Source organism: Echiichthys vipera (genome assembly GCF_963691815.1).
Source record: "Echiichthys vipera genome assembly, chromosome: 15".
Lineage (NCBI taxonomy): Eukaryota > Metazoa > Chordata > Actinopteri > Perciformes > Trachinidae > Echiichthys > Echiichthys vipera.
The window spans coordinates 26648775-26671610 of NC_139840.1; the positions used below are offsets into that span (position 1 = coordinate 26648775).

The 22836-nt window shown below is 44.7% G+C and overlaps 1 protein-coding gene across 1 annotated transcript; it reads right to left on the reverse strand.

The window, feature by feature from the left end:
- Positions 1 to 274: 274 nt before the first annotated feature.
- LOC310958232 (peptidase inhibitor 15-like) lies at positions 275 to 21291 on the reverse strand (the record flags this gene model as incomplete). Its single annotated transcript, XM_083929081.1, has 5 exons — positions 275 to 410; positions 2716 to 2831; positions 10042 to 10174; positions 18067 to 18185; positions 21037 to 21291. 5 exons carry the CDS (start codon positions 21289 to 21291, stop codon positions 275 to 277), a joined length of 759 nt encoding a protein of 252 aa, XP_083785207.1.
- Positions 21292 to 22836: the final 1545 nt, after the last annotated feature.

Genomic DNA, 22836 nt, shown 5'->3' on the forward strand with positions numbered 1-22836 from the left:
AACAACCAAAAATAAATATATGAAAGCAAATTATAGTACACACAGCAATAAAACATGCAAAGTTGTTATATTAGAAGACCGAGAGCCACGTCAAAAACAAAATACAACAGGCTCGGGCTGCCTTTTTTTTTTTTTTAAAGTTCTCCCCTACATTTTGATCTCCATTCTAATTGTCATGAGTAAGCAGTTGTCTGCCAGTTCAACAAATATTCATTTTTATACTTAATCATGCAGTCACAGGCAGCTTAACCACAAACAACGTTCTCCTGACTCTTTACTTGAACCAGTACATGTAGTTGGACTGGACAGCTGGAAAGCACATATTGTTGCTGCACGCACCTCCGTAGATGGATGGACAGGCTGAACAAGGAATGCCCACTCTGTACGGAGCCTCTCCTATCCAGTTTCCCCTGGAGAGGAAAACAATAATATAATATGAGTGTGTTCATATTCTCTAGTTTACTCCTTCCTGTTTCTTCTTTAACCACTTCAACCTTCTTTCGCGTTAACATTCTGCCCATCTTTGCATCTTCTCACCTTCTCTTTAACGTCTTCATAGTCATTCATACTTTTATCTCGAAACTTCCTTCAAACAATAAAGTTTTTCTCAGTGTCTCTGGTACATTTCTCTAATCATTCTCAACATTTGCAAAACAGTAAGTAAAAGCCATCTAACAAGTCCTTGTGTCATTGTTTGCAAACAAGATAAACAGAATGCTTCGCCCCTGTTGTCAGTATAACATGTTTTTGAGTATTTTCTGTTACTGTTGTGTCTGTGTCTGTTGACCCTGCTCATTTCCTTGTTCTTCCACTGTCAGAAATTGTGACACTGTGTTGTGCTCTGTCCTACATGTTTGCCAACAGAAGGTTCATGAGATGCTCCTTCGAGCACTTTCATAATCGAACCGGTTGATCATTGGTTGATCTAATGCTTCACACATTCCCCTTCATTAGTGGAGGTCATGATTCATCAATTCTCAATTGGCTGGCTCAACCATCTTCCACTGTGTAACAAAGTAATGCCTGGATGTGTTTTGGGTTAAGAATATTTAGCAGAGAACCAGTTCCATACATTTTTATCAACATGACATAAATCCTTGATATACAGTAGGTGATGTGGAAACAGCAGACGCACTAACACTGACCCTCCAACTATCATCTACTCATCAGACTAAAACATGTCCAGGGGCCTCATTTATAAAGGTGGGGTACACACAGAAGAGGGCAAACTTTGGGATTTATTAAAAGCAAACTTGACAGGAGAATGTGCATTCCTCCACCTCACTCTGACCCCGGCTCAGGCAAAGAAATGGGAGAAATGAGAAACGGCAACACCGACGGCAGAAGGATGAAAGAGAGAAACTGTGTTTTGATATAGTTATCATATATCAGTGTTTAATACAGTCTTTATTTGTCTGGATCTCTGAGAACAGGGAAATGAAACAGCCCAAGTTGCAGCAGTGTCCTGTTTCTCAAATGTAATGGCTGTTGACTGCACTCATGTTGCTGTAAGAGCACAGAGTGAGAAGGAAAATGCTTTCATTCATCTCTTCAGCCTTCGGACTCTGCATTAACTGTGTCTGCATCGTGTCTCCACTCGAGGGCCATTTTGTCTTTAGTAACGTCCACACTGTGCCCTCCAAACAATATGTTTCCTTTTTTTCCACTTCTCCAACAAGAACGTGAACTTCACATTGATTTTTTTGTGTTTGTTTTCCTCTCTCCATATGAATATTAATTTTGGGCGTTTCGTTGACTATTTATAGGCATCTATGGGCATGACATGAAGCTGCAAAAGCATTGAGAGTTGATGTGATTTATAAAAGGAAACCGGTGTAGGACGTGCGTGCACACTGTTTTATAAATCCTAACATTTTATGTTCGTACACCACCTTTGACGTGAATCCTACGCACAGTTTTACAAATGAGGCCCCAGATCATTCATTCTTTCAGTAAATGTATTTCCGCTGCTACTTCGACTATAACCTCAGCTGTTTCAGTATTTCAGCAGCGTGCACGCAAACATTTTCCTCAGAAATGTAATAGCACCTGTACTGTGCAATGATACTAAGGATCAAGTAGAAACAACATCAGTGATCTCATGACAAAGAGCTGAAACTGAAAAATCGGTGTCACATTCATGTAGGACGGGGCACCTAATCCCATTTTATTCTCAGCTATAGTTCTGGCTTCCGACGATGATGAAAACACGATAATCACCATAAAAAAATTATTGTGTCGCATTTCGTTCCACAGTGATGTTCTTGTTTTGTCTTGTGTTACAAATGCTGCTCCCCCCTCTCCTTCACAATGGTGCAGTCACCTGCTTGCTGATTTACTGACTGAATATGACTAACTGACTACTGAAATGTTGAATATATGTCTAGGGGGTTTCACTAAGTTGTGGCAATGCACTACAACATATTTGATCTAATTCATTTTTTTTTAACATTTTCACATTATTAATTTAAATGTACATATATTTATATCATATTTATTTTAATTTGATTTATATATATTACATTATCTTTTTATGTGATTTTTTATATTTAAAGTTCAAGAAAGATTCACTCTTATTAAAAAAGAAAAAAAAGGTCACTTGTGGTCTCAATATTGACCAAAATAATTGTGACTTTAACTTAGTAGCCCCGCATTCATTCCATTGCATTTTCTCCTCTATACCCACAGATTTACACCCTGAGGGGTGACTCATACTTAGGGGAGTAGTTGCAGACAAGGAAGGTGGCTTCTCTCCACAGATTTCCCCACACGAACATGTTGTAGCAGGTCTGCACTGCACAGCCCACTCTGTTGGTGGACGCCCACACCATCTGAAACAAAGACACACAAATATATGATGATTTTGATGATTTATCATCATTCAACAATTACTAACAATTAGCCAATTAGTGCCACAGGCAGGACTAAGGGCGCACTCACACTGTCCTTCGGCACCACGCCCCAGGCTTTAGGGTACTTGTCCCCCCCTCCCTCTCCCCCCGCTGGCCAGTCGTTTGTACTTACACTGCCTTGGCCTCGCCCAAATGCTTCTTGCCTGTCCATCATGTCACACTGTCCAACACGTCATCGCGATGCGTCGCTTTGTTTCCAAATCTTTCCATAGACCTCAACGTTTTTGTCGCCTTGTACGACTGTTTTTGAATATTTTCATCCGCCCAAATCTGCAGTAAACACTCCACCTCCGCATCACACCAATTTGAACCTTTCGCCCCCATTGTTGTTGTTGTTAAATGTCCGCGCATGGTCCGTCTTTTTTTTTTCTATGTCCGAACAGGCGCACATAAAATGGCAAAAGCCCACCTCTCTCAAACGGGCTATGGACGGCCAACTGGCCGCAGCTAGACACGGAGCGGTTGCACTCACACTGGTCAAACACACTAGGCTTTACCCGTTAAACCTGTTTTGGCCCGGTGCGTAAGGACAGTGTGAGTGCTCCCTAAAGCAGTTGTCAAGCAAGTGTTCGCCAGTTTGTTTTTAGGATTGGGCGATTGGACAAATATATCGGCAATGGCTAAGCACATCCCCAGCTGTAGTTTTTGGGCCATTGCCATAATATTTTGCTAATTTAAACTCTGCCCTAGAAGAAAGAGCTGTTACTGCGGACAGCTGCTCATCAGATAGCATGGAAAGACTGTGAGAAAGTGATGATCTAGAAAGTTTGTCTGGCTGGAGGGTGGGGCTTGGTTTTGAATAGACTAGGTCACAAACTTTTTCATTCACAACTAAACGGTACACTACTATGTGTTTCTTTAAACACTTTGTGAGAGAAATCTAACTATCGGCTACATATGAGCTGTTTCTCGATACCAAGTATTCCAAGTTCGGACTTGTGGGCTTAGTAGTTCAGACTTTGCAAGTTCGACTCGGGAGTCCACACTCCGGAGGAAGCAGCAAGTTGATGTGAAATGCATTCTGGGATACATGGCTGTCCGAAGTCCACACCAAGTCCCCAGGACAGACGCTATCGTCGTATGCCACCATGGGCTTAGATATCAATTGAAAGGCTCATAATTATTAGATGCTCAGCTTCTTTGGGGGTCTATGGGACAGTGGGCTGGCCCGGACGCTCGGCTACTGCATGATGATTGGATGAGCTGTCTGAGGCGGAATCCTTTTTTGATTGACAGCTAAATGAGCGAATAAGGGATCTTGAAGAGTAAACATCCAGCGGAGCATTGTGCAAGTTTTTCATTCCGTTGTTCTGAACTGATCCGGAGACTTTACCGATCCCCAGAGACTTTTGTCTTTTGCTGGTCATGTCCCTAAAAAAGACGCCTAGTTGGTACGTCAAGGTCACGGATCATTTTCTTGAAAAGGAACGAAGGATAGAGTTTACATATAAATAAACAAACATCATTTATGATGTAGGCCGGAAAAATGAGCCTCCCCTCCTTGAAAGACCAGCAGCCGCCACTGATAACAATGTCCTTTTGTGACTGAACTCTCATTCATAAATGTAGCCCGTTGGTGTTGCGAAGCACTGACTGTTTGGGCTTCTGTGGTTTTAAATGAACTTATGTGAATCACTAAAGGTGATATAAAACCAAAGCAAACTCAAACTACACTTTAAGTGTTTTTGTAAGCATGCACCTGATGCTATCTATACATGGTAACATTATGCTATATAAGAAGAGACTGACAACTTCTCTCATGAAATGCGCAAGAGCACAACTTTAATAGTGCAATCTGAAGATGAATATGGGTGTGAAGGAGCAGGGGTCTCATTTTCTCTACTTTGCCTGGATCAGTGTCTCCATGACCTGCTTTCTCTTCTCTTCTTCAGCTGTCTGTCTTTCGGTTTGCTGAGCACTGTCAGATGCTTGGGAGCCATATTTGCTCAGCTGCTGCTGCTGCTGCTTTCTTTCTTCTGCTGGCGTTTTTATGTGGCTGCTGCAGAGTTGATGTTCCTGCATAGTGTTCCGTCCACCTCCAGAACTTCACATCTTCCCTTCTTAAGAGCTGCACGGCTATCTTCTTCCTGGACTGTAGGGTGTACTTGACCATCTGGGTTGCATTAAATGTTGATACATTCATGTTGCCTCCTACAATATGTCATTCATTGGTCCATGAAATATGGAGAGGCAGGGAGGGGTACTTGTTTGTCTTGTTGAAGACCTTGCTCTTTCCCTCCTTGATACTGGGTCAGGTCAGGTCAGCATTGACCTGCACAAGTTATCTCTGAATATCCTGGTCTGCTGGAAAGAGGTGCCTCAGCATACTACTCAGTCTGCCAAGAAATAGATGAGAATTTGAAGTCAGTGTAAGGAAATTAGGTAACAAAAATCCAAAAGTACCTGGTTATATGGCAAAAAAAACTTTCAATTTTATTATTGCCTCTTCAGCTGGATGGTTGCCTGTAAGTGGCCAAAGTTCGGACTGGCCAAGGAGATACACTGCCGTGGTGATGCAGGCTTTTCTGACGTCCGCCAGGAATGGCACCAATAGCTGAAACAAAACACCCACATAAGTCTCAAAAACAATTGAAAATAAGGTCATGCGGGTTATGCAGGGTACTTGCAGCATGATTGGGATTCTGGCTCCTGAATGTGTCAGCCTCCTGTCCCAGGTAAACCTCCCTGAATGGCAGCAGCATGGCATCCTCCAGCACCATCTCTCCCAGAGCCCTACTAATGTAGGCATGACATGCAGTGCATGCAGGTGTAATATTAAGTAATACCAAACACAAGTACCATGACATACTCCCCATGTAGATGCTGACCCGTAGAACTGTTGTTGTCTCCTTAAGCCACAGACTCTGACAGACCCTGTTTTTCATCTCACGGCCTTGCAAAGTCAAGCCTGTGAAAGATGAATAAATGTAAGTGTAAAATACAGTAATTATTCCTCCTCAATAATAATGTTATTACAAGTGAAAGTGCTAATTATTATAATGGATAATTAGTAGGGATGTCCGATAATATCGGCCCACCGATATTATCGGCCGATATTGAGTTAAAAATGTAATATCGGGAATTATCGGTATCGGGTTTTTTACAACCGATGTTAGTTCTGTAGGCTTCAGCATTTCCGAGTGTACCTGAATGCAACACGGGCCGTTTACAGGCGCGTGCTTGATGACGTATAACAACAACAACACGCTTCACTCGTAGGTTGCTAACCGGGGCTAACAAGCTTCAGCTCTCCCGGTGCATGAGATGTCCGTGGTTTGGAAGTATTTCCAAGTGTCATCTACTAACAGTCAATGTGCGCTTTGCAATGACTGTAAGGCGTTAGTTATGAGAGGAGGAAACAAGGCGTCTGCCTTTAGAACATCAAATTTGATCACCCACCTCAAGAAGAAGCATACGGAGTTATACGCTACATCTGTGCAGCAAAGTGATGAAAAGAAGCAACAGCCGACACTGAGAAACAAACTTTTTCTATCGTCCAAGATGCCGGATTCACCAAACTTGTGGAGTTCCTGGAGCCCCGTTATGTCTGTATAACGCCCAGTCACAAGTATTTCTCAGACCAGTGCTTACCTGAATTGTACAGCGTTGTTTACAGTCACGTCGAGAAGGTAATTTCTGGTGCTGTATCCATTAGATCCAATACAGGTCAGCATGTTGAGCTTAACTGCTAATTTATTGATTGTATTATTTGCCAAGTTATGGCCGGTTACTCAGTCTGGAAAAAGAAAACTAAGTTTGTTTACTACTCTGGACTGAAGCTATGCATCTTCCTTGTTGTGATGTTGTCTGTAGTGTTGTTTGAGGCAAAATATTCTCTCTAAAAACACAATCAAATAAATTAATGGCACTTTTTTGGCACTTTCTTCAATAACTTATTTTGTACAGACTGTGTTTACATATGAAAAGCCATGTTGCATTTATGTATGCATCCAGTGGGGCATCACAATAAGATTAGGCATAATGTGTTAATTCCATAATAGGTGATATGTGATGAATTTTGGTGTAAAAAGGCTGCAGATATCTGTATCGGGTGATATCGGTATCGGAAATTAAGGGTTGGACAATATCGGAATATCGGATATCGGCAGAAAAGCCAATATCGAGCATCCCTAATAATTAGTACATCTTATCATCTTTGCAGTTGAGGCTTTTTTCAAATCTGTCTCAGAGGCTCAACTGATTTTCAGAATGTAGACCATAGCTTTAAACCTATTGTTTTTTAATGCTGTGCCCCAATGATTTTACTTAACAATATTGGACAAACTTTTTTTGTTTTGAACTGTGAGGTTCCCATACCACAAAATAAAAAAAAAGTTCAAATGGACTCAATAAAAGATTTATAAAATAAAGCCAACAGTTGTCTTGTCAACACTAAAATAATTCAGTATACGCAATAAGGAAACTCTCTTTTTACAGATTGCATTCATGTTTAGGTTATTGTTCAATTTCTTGTCGATGACTGTTCCCAGATACTTATAACTCCCAGCAAACTCAACCAGTGAGCCCTATGTTGTAGTCGGGAGGATTGGGTGGGGGGTTTTCCTGAAGTCAATGGCCATGTCTTTAGTTTTGTTAAAATTTAACTTCAGGAAGTGGTTGTCACACTACTCTACAAAGTCTTCCACGACTGGCCCATGATCCACCTCCTCCTCCCGGAGCAGACTGAATAACACAGTGTCATCTGCAAACTTCAAAAGGTGCCTGTCGTTGTGTCTACTCCTGCAGTAATTTGTATACGACAATACACCATGACGGCACGACAATAATATACGTTCTTCCAGGTGGCAAAAGCTGAAGTGTTCTACAATGGCACCACTTGTAAGCAAGCCCTTCCATGTCATTTAACCAGAGTAAAAATGGCTTGAATTATTGGGTGATCTGCACCAAAGTGGAAGTAGAATTTATTTACACACTTCTAAGAATCTACAAGGTAAATTTCATATTTGTACATGAACATTTACATGTCAAATTAGTAAACAAAAGTGACTTTGATGATAGAAAGCATTGAGAATGTTTGGGCGACGCTCAACCTGAGTGGCTCAGGTGGTGGTTTACATTAAAAATGATTTTAAGACTTTGCGGTTTATTTTGGAGCTGTTAAAGTCCTTTTATTGTGAAGGACTAAAGTATGGTCCTGGATGTTTTGACAGCATTGATGTTAATGTGGACGACCAGCAGCTCCCAGTGTTGACGGCGAGGAGATCGGGGTGGCCGACTAGATCGGAGCACACGGCTAATTCACCGCTGTTAGCGTCCTTTTGACCACTCTGGTTAACACAAAGATAAATTAGTCCGTTATTTGGTTACAAAGATAAGAAGTTGGACTTTAGTTTAACACCATTAAATTAACTCTAAACATTACACCATCATTTATATTTGTAGGTTCAACAGAAAGTTTGATAGAATTTAGCCAAAAAGTGTCCGTCTGGAGACGCAGATGTCTTCTCTGTGAGAAAATGTCTCCACAAACACAATGATGGAGGTTTGGTTCCCAATCTGCCCCGTTAGAAGAGGCTCCTCCTCCTCCAGGCAGTGGAGGTCTTCTCTGTTTGACCAACTTGCTTTAACCTCCTCACCCACAGGTTCACCTGGATAAATGTATTTTCTTCTGAAGGAAATCGATAAAACCCTACACCTTTTGCTGTATATACCAAACACAAAGCATTTTGATTGATGGATGAGGACTGCTTCTAGGACAGAGCACAATTAGCTCTAACTGCCTCGGGCCTACACGTTAAAAAGTCCAATACCCATTTCACCATAACCGCATCAAGATTAAAAGTGGACAATAATTTACAGGCAACAATGTGTGGTTGGATTGTATTAAAAGCTGGGAAGACGCCCAAATGGCTACGTTTCTCCTTGATCGGTAAGATCACTGTCATGTTTACTTAGCTGTGACAGCTGTAACGGTAACTTTAGTCCAAATTAGTTGTTACCCTGTATGATGCATCACTTGACAAGACGCAGGCTGATCGCTTGACACACTCAGCAACAAACCTGCCAACCCGACTGCTGGAATTATTTTTTGTTGTTGCGACCATGATCTTGAGACACCAGATGGTGGTGTTCTGCTCATTCTCACTCCATATTCAAATTTTAATGTATTTCTGACAGAGAATGCAACCTGCAAATCCCTGCTTACTGACCTTCCTGAACACATCTGCATGGAATGACAGCTCTTGTTCTGTTACTGCGACTTTGCCGGGTCCAGCTGCACTTGATCCTTGCATCCAGTTGTTTGACAACCACATCATCTTTCTCTCCTAACACTATCATTCTAGAAAAACAATGTTAATGTTAGCTTCTAGTTTAGCTTAATGTTAAAGTTAGCTAGCTAATCAGTCTAGCTTGCATGAAAAGCTAACATTACGTTAGCTTCAACCAACTTTACCTTCAGCCTCAAGTCAGTCCCCTCGCCTCAGCATATCTTATCTCTCCTGCTGTGTTAGCTAACATTATGTGTCAATGACACGATGCCTCTTTCAGCAGCTTTGATTCTTTTAGTAATATATAATATGTAGCTAACGTTAAGCCTCTGTCAACAGAGCTGCTGGGTAACTTATATATACCAGAAATTATTAAAATTATTGAAACCCTCACTCACCAAATTCAGTTAGGCTCCTCCACTTTACAAATTACTGAGGTGTCTTCTTTTCAGCTATCGAGTGCTTTGGTCTGCTCGAGTGAACTGTGTACACTTCACGAACCAATCAGGTAGCAGTATTCCATGACCTTCTCGGAGAAAAAAACTGGTGATGCAAGGCCCTTCAGACCGTTCAGGTGAGGTGATGATCTTCTGCTATACCCCCATGTCCTCCATACACCCCCCCACACACACACCTATTTTGGTTTCAAAGCGGCGAAAGGTGAGTGATTTTTATGCCTGCTTTATTATAGCAAAGTTCAAAGGTTGGTTAGCTGAGTTGATGTTATACATCATGACCTGTAGTTCAAGACCATGAGGTCTGACTTAGATTTTTTTATATAGATATATTTATATAGTGTAGTCATTTGCACAACTTGCTGACCTAGGTATGAAATCATCATTTGACATATAGTAGGAGAAATATGACAGTCAAAGACAAGTGATGATGAGCTCTCTCACCTGTGTGTAGTGTGTACACATGGGCCCGTAGCAGAGCAGGGGGCAGTTGGGATTACAGAAGCGGGGGTAGGGAAATACATAGTCATTGACTTCATCATACCAAGGCTTGACCAGCTGCAGAATAGACTGATACCTGTGGTGGAAAGAGTGCACACAGTTGGTACTGAGGAGAGAGACAGAGAGCTAACTTAACACTACGCCAAAAGAGGGTTGACAACAAGCTCACAACACATACAGTGATAAAAGCACTCAGCAGCAATGTTCAGTGTCCAGTCAGTCTGCTTCCACAAATGAAGTCTTCTATCTTTGTTATGATAGTTTTGGTATTATATATATAACATTAATAACAATTTAACATCTTTAAGACCCCCTCCTGAAAAAACCCAGTCTGCTCTGATTGGTCAGTGTTTCTTGTTCTCTTGCATTCACACCAAAAGCAATAGAGGCGATTAAATCACAGAGAACGCTAGTTTAAACCTCTGAAGCTGTACAGTTGCTGCCCAGTCTCCTCCTCAGCTTCACTCTGCACTGAGGGCTTTCTGCTTCTTCTTCGTCTGGATTTCTGGCAGACTAGATTCCCGAAGGCATGTCGCTGCCATCCACAGTTCATAGTTATATCCATTATATTATAACCACAGGAACAGACTGGTTTCCCCCAAGGACTGCATCAATGGCCGCTTTGGTGAGCCACATGAATGTTTCTCAAGGCTGATTGGCTGTCGTGGCACAGCTTCGCGCGACGTTGCTTAAAAAGTCAAAATTTTTCAACTTCAAGCGACACGCTGTTAAGTCCACACAGAAGCTCGGGTCAGCCCATGGACTAGTAGACAGTCCGTTGATGTCATCCTGCAACATCTGTTGTACTTGCTCCTCGATTAGACGTTTTTTGGCTGGAGATGTACGATATGGAGGGAGATTAATAGGCCTTGCGTCTCCTGTATTGATTCAGTTTTCAGTCAGGGAAATGTGTCCAAGATGACCATCAAACATGTCGTCGAACTGAGAAAGAGAATACTGAACAGTTACGCTCTCTGTCCCTCCCCAAGGTTTGCCTCTGGGACTTGTCCTGAGAGAGGATTGTAGGGTGTCGAGGGACATGACGGTTTCTCCTTCGGTGAATGACTCAACCACACTGTCCTCATCCTTATCCACCATCGGACAAAGGATGTCATCCATGAATGTCACGAATCCCCGGCCATGAGGTTTGTTTGGGTGTTTTTGTTATGTCTTGTGGTGTTTGTCACTTTTCTGACAGTGCTCGGGGGCGTGTCCTTCTTTGGCTGCTCACACACCTGGCCGAGGTCACCCACACACCTACTCCTCATCAATCCCCTGCAGTACTTAAGGAGCAGCCACACATGCAGTGAACGCCGGATCGTTGTGAAGTATTGTGTATGCTACCGCATTTTCCAGCCATTTTTCGTCGTTGCTACTGTTGGTTGTCTGTCTGCCTCAGCCTGCTGGAGCTGGTCTCTTGCAATCCGTGTCTGCAACTAACCGTGTCTCTCTGCCTCAGGAATCATTCCAGGAAGTCAGCCCGGGAGCCCAGTCCGCTTAGCCCCGCCGCCTGTGAGCCAGCCACTCTCTGGACCTTCCACACCTCTGGGATCCAACCCTCGCCTACCAGCTTCTCTGTTCTTCACCACCTCACGCTTTATCAAATAAACTGTTTAAACACTGCCTTTTGTCCGATCTGCTTCTGGGTCCTCCTCAGAACCCTGACGGTACGATCCGGCCATGACGGACCCAGCTGATTTGGACAGACTACGTCAAGCCATAACCCATCAAGAATCTGTTTTAGGACAACATGGTAAGGCCCTCAGAGAAATCACAACTGGGTTACAGACTCTTGCCACCAGTTTGACTGACTTTCGAGCCCAACTCGGCTCACAAGCCAGCGTCGCCTCTGTGCCCGGGCCCTCTGCTGCTGCCGCCTCCCCCTCACTCTCCGCCTCCGATCGGGAGCCCTGGGTTCCCGCACCTGAGAGGTATGATGGTAATCTCGGCCATTGTCGCTCCTTTTTATTGCAATGTGGACTTGTTTTTGATCAGCAGCCCCGCACCTATGCAACTGAGAGGTCAAAGATAGCTTATTTGATTGGGCTCCTCTGAGGTGAAGCGCTGGAGTGGGCTTCTGCTGCATGGGAGAAGCAGTCACCAGTCACCGCCACCTACGCCGCATTCACAGGGGAGATGCGTAAGCTGTTCGACCATCCTATAAGGGGTAAAGATGCATCTAAGAGGTTGTTTGCACTGCGACAGGGGGGTCGCAGTGTGGCCGAATACGCCATTGAGTTCCGCACTTTAGCAGTGGAAAGCAGGTGGAATGATGATGCACTTTCTGCTGTTTTTTCTAATGGTTTGACTGACCTTTTGAAGGATGAGCTCATCTCTTACCCAGAGAGTTCCAGTTTGGACGATTTGATCTCACTCGCTATCCGCATTGACAACCGCTGCCGGGAACGCCGGAGGGAGAGACGCCAGGCTGGAGGCTACGAACGCTCCCGGGCTCCCCGCTCTGCTGGTTCGGTAAGCCCCGCACCCCCCAACCCTGCTCCAGTTCCTCAGGACGTCTCCAGGAGGGAGAGTTCCCCGGCTGCCGAGCCCATGCAGCTGGGTCGTTACCAGTTGGATGAGGAGGAGCGTCAGAGACGCAGAAGAACTAACAGCTGTCTCTACTACGGCCAGCCCGGTCACTACATTGCCACCTGCTCCCAGCGGCAGTCAAACTAGCTCGCTAGTAGGAGGAAGCGTCCTAGCGAGTCGCGCCTCTGTTTCCCAAGCTTCCCATCAGCGAGCCCCGCTTCACATTACCCTCTCCCATAAAGGTCAGTCCATTACACTGCAGGCTTTGATTGATTCAGGGGCAGATGAAAGTTTTCTGGATTCTCTTGTTGTCAAACAGCTCGGCCTCTCCACGGTGCCTCTGGAGGTTCCCTTGGAGGCTAACACCCTGGATGGCAGACTCCTGGCCAGAGTGAAAATCAAGACCTGCCCAGTCCGTCTCCAGCTCTCTGGTAATCATATTGAGGATATTAGCTTTTTTGTTTTGGACTCACCTTATATGCCTGTTATCCTCGGTTACACTTGGTTAACCAAACACAATCCCCATATAGACTGGTCTGCAGCCAAAATCCTTAACTGGAGTGTGTACTGCCATGCTAATTGCCTTAGATCAGCTCAGCCCCAGCCCATCACTAGCCCTAGCTCTAGCCCTGACGCCCCAGACCTTAATCATGTGCCCCCTGTCTATCACGATCTCAAAGAGGTGTTTAGCAAGCTTCAGGCCTTGTCCCTACCCCCCCATTGCCCATATGACTGCAGTATCGACCTGTTACCTGGTGCCACGTTGCCTGGAGGCCGCCTGTATAACATCTCCAAACCTGAGAGAGAGGCTATGGAGACGTACATTAGGGACTCCTTGGCAGCTGGCATCATCAGGCCTTCCTCCTCGCCACTAGGGGCGGGTTTCTTTTTTGTGAGCAAGAAGGATAAGAGCCTAAGACCTTGCATTGACTTCCGGGGCCTCAACAACATAACTAATAAGAACAAGTACACTCTACCTCTGATGTCTGCTGCCTTTGATTCCCTCCAGGGGGCGACAGTCTTCACTAAATTGGACCTGCGCAATGCCTACCACCTGGTGCGTATCAGACAAGGGGATGAGTGGAAAACTGCTTTCAATACGCATTTGAGTACCTGGTCATGCCTTTCGGGGTTACGAATGCTCCAGCTGTTTTTCAGTGCCTAGTTAATGATGTCCTTAGAGATATCTTGAGTCGTTTTGTTTTTGTGTACCTGGATGCTATTCTTATTTTTTCCAAAGACCCCATTGAACATGTCCAGCATGTCCGTCAAGTGTTGCAGAGACTCCTGGAGAATCGCCTTTACGCCAAGGCCGAGAAGTGTGAGTTTCATGCCTCCACTGTCTCATTCCTCGGGTACGTAGTCTCACATGGACAGGTTAAGATGGACTCTGCTAAGGTCCAAGCCGTCCAGGAGTGGCCTCGCCCTGAGTCCAGGAAGCAGCTACAGAGGTTTCTTGGATTTGCTAATTTTTATAGGAGGTTCATTCGGAATTACAGTCGTATTGCTGAACCCTTGTCTTCACTCACCTCTTTTAACAGACCCTATTCCTGGTCCACTGAGGCGGAGAGCGCGTTCCAGGGGCTTAAGGACCTGTTCACCTCTGCCCCCATCCTCACCCAGCCTGATCCCACCTCTCAGTTCGTGGTTGAGGTGGATGCCTCCAACATCGGGGTTGGAGCGGTTCTCTCTCAGCGCTCCCCTAAGGACGGTAAATTGCATCCATGTGCCTACTTTTCTCGTCGTCTGTCTCCTTCAGAGAGGAATTATGATGTAGGTAACAGGGAGTTGTTGGCGGTGAAGATGGCCTTGGAGGAGTGGCGCCATTGGTTGGAGGGGGCTGAACATCCGTTCTTGGTTTGGACAGATCATAAGAACCTGGAGTATATCCAGACTGCCAGACCACTCAACCCTCGCCAGGCCAGGTGGGCTTTGTTTTTCGGTCGCTTTAAGTTCTCCCTGACCTACAGGCCTGGATGCCAGAACACCAAACCAGACGCCTTATCCCGAGTGTTCTGCAAGGAGGGGGATTTGGACGAATGGCTGATACCATTGTTCCTCGTTCCTGTGTTGTTGGCACCATCACCTGGGACATCGAGAAGAAGGTCAGAGAGGCACTTGTGACCCAGCCCGATCCAGGCAACGGCCCACCTGACCATCTGTTTGTGCCCCAGTCTGTCCGATTCTCTGTGTTGTCATGGGCTCACGCTTCCAGGTTGACCTACGCTTCTAGGTTGCTCGCACCCTAGCTTTCCTTCGCAGAAGGTTTTGGTGGCCGTCGGTGGAGGCTGACACCAAGTCCTACGTCTCTGCTTGTCGCGTCTGCGCTCAGAACAAGGGCTCTGGATGGTACGTTGGTGAGGGAGTTCCACCGTCTGCACCCTGGGAAGCCAGGTGGGGCCTCCTGTCGGAAGGAGGGTACTGTCACGAATCCCCGGCCATGAGGTCTGTTTGGGTGTTTTTGTTATGTCTTGTGGTGTTTGTCACTTTTCTGACAGTGCTCGGGGGCGTGTCCTTCTTTGGCTGCTCACACACCTGGCTGAGGTCACCCACACACCTGCTCCTCATCAATCCCCTGCAGTACTTAAAGAGCAGCCACACATGCAGTGAACGCCGGATCGTTGTGAAGTATTGTGTATGCTACCACATTTTCCAGCCATTTTTCGTCGTTGCTACTGTTGGTTGTCTGTCTGCCTCAGCCTGCTGGAGCTGGTCTCTTGCAATCCGTGTCTGCAACTAACCGTGTCTCTCTGCCTCAGGAATCATTCCAGGAAGTCAGCCCGGGAGCCCAGTCCGCTTAGCCCCGCCGCCTGTGAGCCAGCCACTCTCTGGACCTTCCACACCTCTGGGATCCAACCCTCGCCTGCCAGCTTCTCTGTTCTTCACCACCTCACGCTTTATCAAATAAACTGTTTAAACACTGCCTTTTTGTCCGATCTGCTTCTGGGTCCTCCTCAGAACCCTGACAATGAATACAGTTCTGGAGGGGATATGCATGGTTATTGAGGCCCTGATCCTGAAATCCATTCCCAAAATGAAAAGGGTTGACAGGTTGTTGATTATGGGGAAACGCTGCTAGAAGCGCTTGTTAGGAGGGTGAATTTTTTGGAAAACGGCTAGTTTATATTTTATTGGAGGTTAAAGTTTATGAATAATTAGGGGCGCTGCCTCTTGAGTGACAGTTAGCCTCTGGCCGCGACTTCTCCACGGGGGCTAGTTGTCAGGATTAGCATGCTAACTCCGTCATCTCGACCTGGACTGCGGTTGATTCGTGAGGTGGTGTTTCCATAAGTGACAAGATGGTTTGCTCTTTGATCAACTGTACAAACAAATGGTTCAGGAACACACCGTGTGAATGTTAGCTTTGTTATGCTAATGTAAAAGCCGCTCTTGCACCATGACTTGCAGTACAGCCTGCTATCTATGACACATACACTAGATGCTAATCTGGAGCAGCAGGAGGATTCAAACTGTGAGGGTCTGTGTTTTACAGTCATCATGGTACTGTGCTGAATATCAGTTTAAATCAGAGATCATAAATGCTGCCTGCACTCGACTCACCGGGCCGTTTTTTTTTCTTCCCCAAAACTTAGCTATAGAAACGGGACTCCCACTCCCGTTTATCTAGTAACGTGTTCTGTTAGCCTAGCTCCCGGGCAGTGGAGCTAATGTGGCGGGTCCCTTGGCTGTGCATTGCGGTGAGACAGTTAATAATTAATAGTCAATCATGTCGGGAAAGACGTCTAGAATATGGGATGACCCCAAGAAGGTCACATGCAAATCACGCCATCGAACATGACCTTCCACCTTAAAACATGTAAGTAACGTTAGACGAACATGACCTACCAACATAAACATGTAAGGAACTTTAGACGAACATGACCTAGTACCTTAAAACATGTAAGTAACGTTAGATGAACATGACCTACCACCTTAAACATGTAAGTAACATTAGATGAACATGACCTTCCACCTTAAACATGTAAGTAACGTTAGATGAACATGACCTACCAACTTAAACATGTAAGGAACTTTAGACGAACATGACCTAGTACCTTAAAACATGTAAGTAACGTTAGATGAACATGACCTACCACCTTTAACATCTAAGTAACGTTAGATGAACATGACCTACCACCTTAAAACATGTAAGTAAAGTTAGATGAACATGACCTACCAACTTAAACATGTAAGGAACTTTAGACGAACATGACCTAGTACCTTAAACATGTAAAAACGTTAGAAGAACATAACCTCCCACTTTAAAACATGTAAGTAACGTCCATATTGACATGACAGCATCACACAGTTATTGCAAATTTGTTGGCTGCACATCCATGATGCATATCTCCCATTCCCAAAGGTGCTCTATTGGAATGAGATCTGGTGACTGTGGAGGGCCATTTGAGTACAGTGAGCTCATTGTCATGTTTAAGAAACCAGTGTGAGATGATTCGCACTTTATGACATGGCGCGTTATCCTGCTGGATGTAGTCATCAGAAGACGGGTCCACTTTGGTCATAAAGGGATGGACATGGTCAGCAACAATATTCAGGTAGGCTGGGGCGTTGACGCATTGCTCAATTGGTACTAATGGGCCCAAAGTGTGCCAAGAAAACATCCCCCACACCATTACACCACCACCACCAGCCTGAACCGTTGATACAAGGCAGGATGGATCCATGCTTTCATGTTGTTGATGCCAACTTCTCACCCTACCATCAGAATGTCGCAGCAGAGATCGAGACTCATCAGACCAGGCAACGTATTTCCAATCTTCTGTTGTCCAATTTTGGTGAGCCTGTGCCAATTGTAGCCTCAGTTTCCTGTTGCTGACAGGATTGGCACCCGGTGTGGTCTTCTGCTGCTGTTTCCTCTCTGCTAGAAAGTAGGTGGTGTTGTGTTTTCACAGATGCTCTCCTGCATTCCTCTGTTGGAACCAGTGGATATTTGAGTTACTGTTGCCTTTCTATCAGCTCCAACCAGTTTGGCCATTCTCCTCTGACCTCTGGCTAAAACATCTGCGCCCATAGAACTGCCGCTCACTGGATCCTTTCTCTTTTTGGGAGCATTCTCTGTAAACCCTAGAGATGGTTGTGTGTGAAAATCCTAGTAGATCAGCAGTTTGTGAAATACTCAGACCAGCCCGCCTGGCACCAACAATGCCACGTTCAAAGTCACTTCAATCACCTTTCTACCCCATTCTGATGCTGCTTTGAACTGCAGCACATCCAATGCACTGAGTTGCTACAATGTGATTGGATGATTAGAAATTTGCGTTAACGAGCAGTTGGACAGGTGTACCTAATAAAGTGACCGGTGACTATATATATGCCTCAATTAGTCAACTAATTGCTCTAAATGACCAAGAAAATCCTTGGTCGGAGGCAGCCCTAAAATTCAGTACATTTTTCTCCTCTATGAGGTGTTGTACTTACCCTCCAGTTCTGACAGACAGGTTCTGTCCGTAAAACTGCAACAGGTAAGCTGGTCCATGTTCCCACAGACAGGTGGCAGCCCAGGCTTCAGCTGTCCTGGCCAAATCATAGTCCCATACCTGTTGGACAAAGACTTTTCCAGTTACTTACATCGACTGTAGAGAAACATGCTTGACAAATTTTAGAGTTTAAGCAATAAACCAGTTTAATAATTTAATAGACGTTTACCACGTCTGCACAAAATGTCAAACAGTTTAAGTGCTTTGGAAACAAAGAGAGAGTAGTAAGTTTAGATGCCATGTTGTGAGGAAATCTCCCGCAGGGTCCATGCGCTCAATGTCCCTATAAACCAATAGGAACATTAAGGTGATGGTTTTAAAGATTATATATTGTGCTCATTTTCAGGTTCCTCTTTTTATTTCGGGGGTCTACTACAAAATGATTACATGCTCAAATGTTCGGATAACACAGATCTGTTTCTTATATGATTTATATGATAACACTGAAATGAACAGGTGACAGGGAAAGTCAAATATTCACACATGAATTCAGTGGTGTAAAAGAAAATACATTAACATTTTCTTGATTGAATAAGGTCAGATGTGATCTTTTACAACAAATCCTACTTAAAGTTATAGTCGGTAATATTTTCATCTAGTTAATTGTCTGTAAAGTTCCTGTCCATCAAATATTCCAATCTGTGTGTCTGTGGAGACATTCCCCCCAGTGACTCTGCTGACAGTGGTTGGTCTGTCAGCCCAGATTGTCACTGACTGTTATGCTGTGTTCACTTGTAGTAAGGGCAGAAGTGTAATAGGAACGTGTGTGTGTTGTGTGTGTGTGTGTGTGTGTGTGTGTGTGTGTGTGTGTGTGTGTGTGTGTGTGTGTGTGTGTGTGTGTGTGTGTGTGTGTGTATGGAAGAGGTTAACATGAAGAGGGTCATATATAGGGAACTGACCGGAAAGTAGAGAGGTGAGGAGCTGTGTTCGAAATCATTCCCTGACTCACTGTCCCCTATATAGTGTTTACAGTGCACTATATAGGGAATGAGCAAACCAGATTTCAGACACTACACTGGAATTCTCTAACAAATAGTTGCTTCTGTACATGCACCGGATATATGTTTGACAGAAGCTGGATGTAAACAAACAGAGCTGTAAACTCATTTTCAGTCTGTTTATGATCCAAAGCTGCTCTCAGGAGGACGGTCAAAGGTTGTACTAATGTAGATGTTCATTTTAATGTTAAATCCCAAATAAATAGTTGAAATTTGGATGGTGTTAAAGTGTGGTTTAGTTAACAATGGTTGTGTGTCCTGATTGTGAGCTGTAATAACCCACGGTTCATTTATTTCATGAGGAAGTAACAGCAGTCAGCTGGGGAGGAACAGTTGTTGTTGGGTAGCTGGTCGAGGCGACCCTACAGGCCAATATAACACACGCATCCATGGACACTTACATAAATATATTCAACACAAACCCCCCCCTAACCCCCCATCCCACATCTTCGCAGCTTTCCCCCTCTAGGGCGACAGGTGGGGTCTGCAGGCTGTGCTGGTGACGGTTGCACAGCGTGCTCGAAACCTCTTTCACCTTTTTCCCCACCCCTGATGCACACTGTTTCCAGTTTTCTGTTTTATGTGCTGTTTTTTTTTTTTTTCCAAATCCCACACTTTGCTCCCCTCAGGAACACAGTGTGGGGAGTGCTTTTTTTGAACACCACTACACACTACATAGTGTACTACTTCTATGATAGGGAACAGTTTCGAACACAGCCATAGTGACCGTGAACGTAACAAGATGAAAAAACAGGCTCGCCTGCAGTTACATCTTACTGCCACAGACACGCTAGAAACAACTTTAAAGCCCGGTGTAATCATCCCAGGGTCTTTTTCGGCAAATACAGTCATCAAATAAGCTATCAAGACATTTTTTTTCATTTATCAACTATTAACAGAGATATTCCAAGAAGTCGCTAACAGCTGGACGTGGTTAACAGTGATTAGCTCGGGGCAGTACGGTGAAGACATTCAAACGTCTTTTTTAACCACTAATACTGCTGAAAATAACAGTAAACCTCTGCAGCAGCATGAGAAGAGTCCCTACACACAAAACAAAGCACCAACAACATAGTTAGTGAACCCAAAGTTTATTAAATGAGTGTAGCTCAGTCCATAGGTGACTTGGCTGGGAACCGTAGGGTTGCTGGTTTAGGTCCCTGTGTGGATCATGTATGGAGCGTGGACTGGTGGCTGCTCACCTAATTCGATAGTTAGTGACTCCCCAGGATATCTCTTTTAGTAGTTCAGAGATGACAAAAATGGTCTTGATTGCAGAAAAAATACTCCGGAATGCTTTTACCGCAGAATTACACTTTAAGTTCCACGTCCAGCTGGGAGGAGGCCTCGGGGAAGACCCAGGACCAGGTGGAGAGATTAGATCTCCACACTGGCCTGGGAACGCCTCGGGATCCCCCAGTTAGAGCTGGTTAACGTGGCCCGGGAAAGGGAAGTTTGGGGTCCCCTGCTAGAGCTGCTGCCCCCGCGACAAGACCCCGGATAAGAGGTTAAAGATGAAATGAGATGAGATGAGATTACACTTTATGTCATGCTTAACGTATGCACGACTCATGATGATTGAGTGCCTGATTTAATGCAGGGTGTGTCATGAATCCCTGTATCTCAGTTCACACATCAGTTATTCATGACTAATTATGAGTCGTGCATTAGTTAAGATTGATCTAAGTTTTTGTAAACGCTTTACAATAAGGGCTGTTCCCTTTTTCATGCGCGGTAACGAGATGAGGAGCAGGTCCCCCGCTTCACTCAGCCACATTTCTGCCAACTTGAATCGTTCTCATCACTGAAAAAGTTCCCTTTAGTTTCGACACCGCTGCTTTGCGTCCTGCGTGACGTCATAAAACATGATTACAAAGCTCCTTCATCGCCCCTCGGAGTGTTTCTAGTCTCACCATAGACTCCATGTTCGCAGCAGGTGGGAAGACGCTGGCTCGGACTTGGTTGTGATAGTCCAGGATGGCCACCATGTCGCCCTGACTGATGAAGCGTTTCCTCCGCACAGCCCGGCGGGCTCCGGACAGTGAGCCGGCGCCAGGAGCGAGGCTCCCGGACGGCTGCTGGAGGCTCGGAGCCTCTGGGGAGTCCACGGTCCGTCCGTCAACTCCACACAGAAGGATCACGCAGGACAGATAATACACGTCTCTCATGGTGAAGTATCCGCCACAGTCATATAAGTAATAAATTAAGTAATAAAGTAATACACGGAGGAAAGGGTTGTCTCCTGGGTGATGTGATCCAGTGGTTGCTGAGGCTGTTCAGGTGCTTTTTATTCTGAAAGGTTACCGGGTTCAGCCCAGCCTGCCCCCTGTGTCTTTCAAAATAAAACACACTGCACAGAGGATACTTCAGGAGGAACATTCATATTAGCCTACACGCTGTTGTGTGTTTTTGTGTCAAATGTTGGTGTACTATTATTGTTAGTTATGTGTGTTATACATGTTTACAAAAGAATACAGAGACAACTTGGAAGGTTTTCTTTGTTGTTGATTATTTTTTGGCAAGCCTTTATTACATAGAGCGACTGCTCTAACCACTGAAGCACCGGCCGCCCCTGTTTGTTTTTTTAATAAAACAATGAAATAACTTACTGTACAGAGCACATGGACCATAAAATAAAATAATGTTGTTTTTTTTTATTTAATTAATTTAATTAGAAAATGAAGAAAAGGAGTTGCTAGCCTGGGGGTGAGGGCGGCAATCTAAATAAAAAGCATATAAATATGCCAGGTTGACACGGTGCTGTGGTGGTTAGCACTGTCGCCTCACAGCAAGAGGGTTCCTGTCTGTTCGTCTCTGTTCGTCTCTATGTGCCCTGTGATAGACTGGCGTCCTGTCCAGGGTGGACCCCCCTCACGCCCAATGTCAGCTGGGATCGGCTCCAGCCCCCATGACCCCGACAGGGACAAGAGGCTGAAGATTGGATGAATTAATGATATAGGGGCCATGCTTGACAATATTTTTCAATATTTTCTTCCAATTAAAAAAAAAAATTGTATTTTGAGTAGCTCCTTTCACACATAGACCCAACGGGGTCCATTTTCTCAACTTCAATTGTACTCACCTGTGGGAGTTGTCATCTTGTCGGACTTTGTGACGTTAGGGGGAGGGAGATACGTCCATCTGGCTGGCGTTTACCTCCGAGGAGAAGTGAGGGCCAGAGGCTAGCTGTCACTCAATTATTCATAAACTTCCCCCCCTTCAGTATTGTTATGGAGATATGACCTAAACATACAGACCAGAATGTTTTTTTGTCCCAGTCCTTAAACAGGTTTAATGATGCTGTGAAAACAGCCTGTTTAACATGGGGGTCAATGAGAAACTGTTCTATAATGAAACCTGCCCCTAGTGGACTAGTGATAGACCGATATTTTTTAGGTGTCGATGCGGGCTGACACCACAGGTATCCACAGGCAGCTCCTGCTTGCTGGAGACGCCTTTTTGAAGTTCAATAAATGTTTTTTTAAATTGAGACTTGTAACATTTGTTATCATCATTGTGTATTTTTTATTATGTAAATTGAGGGGAAAATGTAGAATCAGCTCCAAATATCGGCTCAAAAAAATCGGCATCGGCCCTTAAAAATCCATATTGGTCGATCCCTATAGTGGACACTGAGAACTGCAGTTTTCGGCACTTACTGATTGGATCTTCTGTTCTCTACCATTAAATTATCAACATCGGTCGAAATGTCT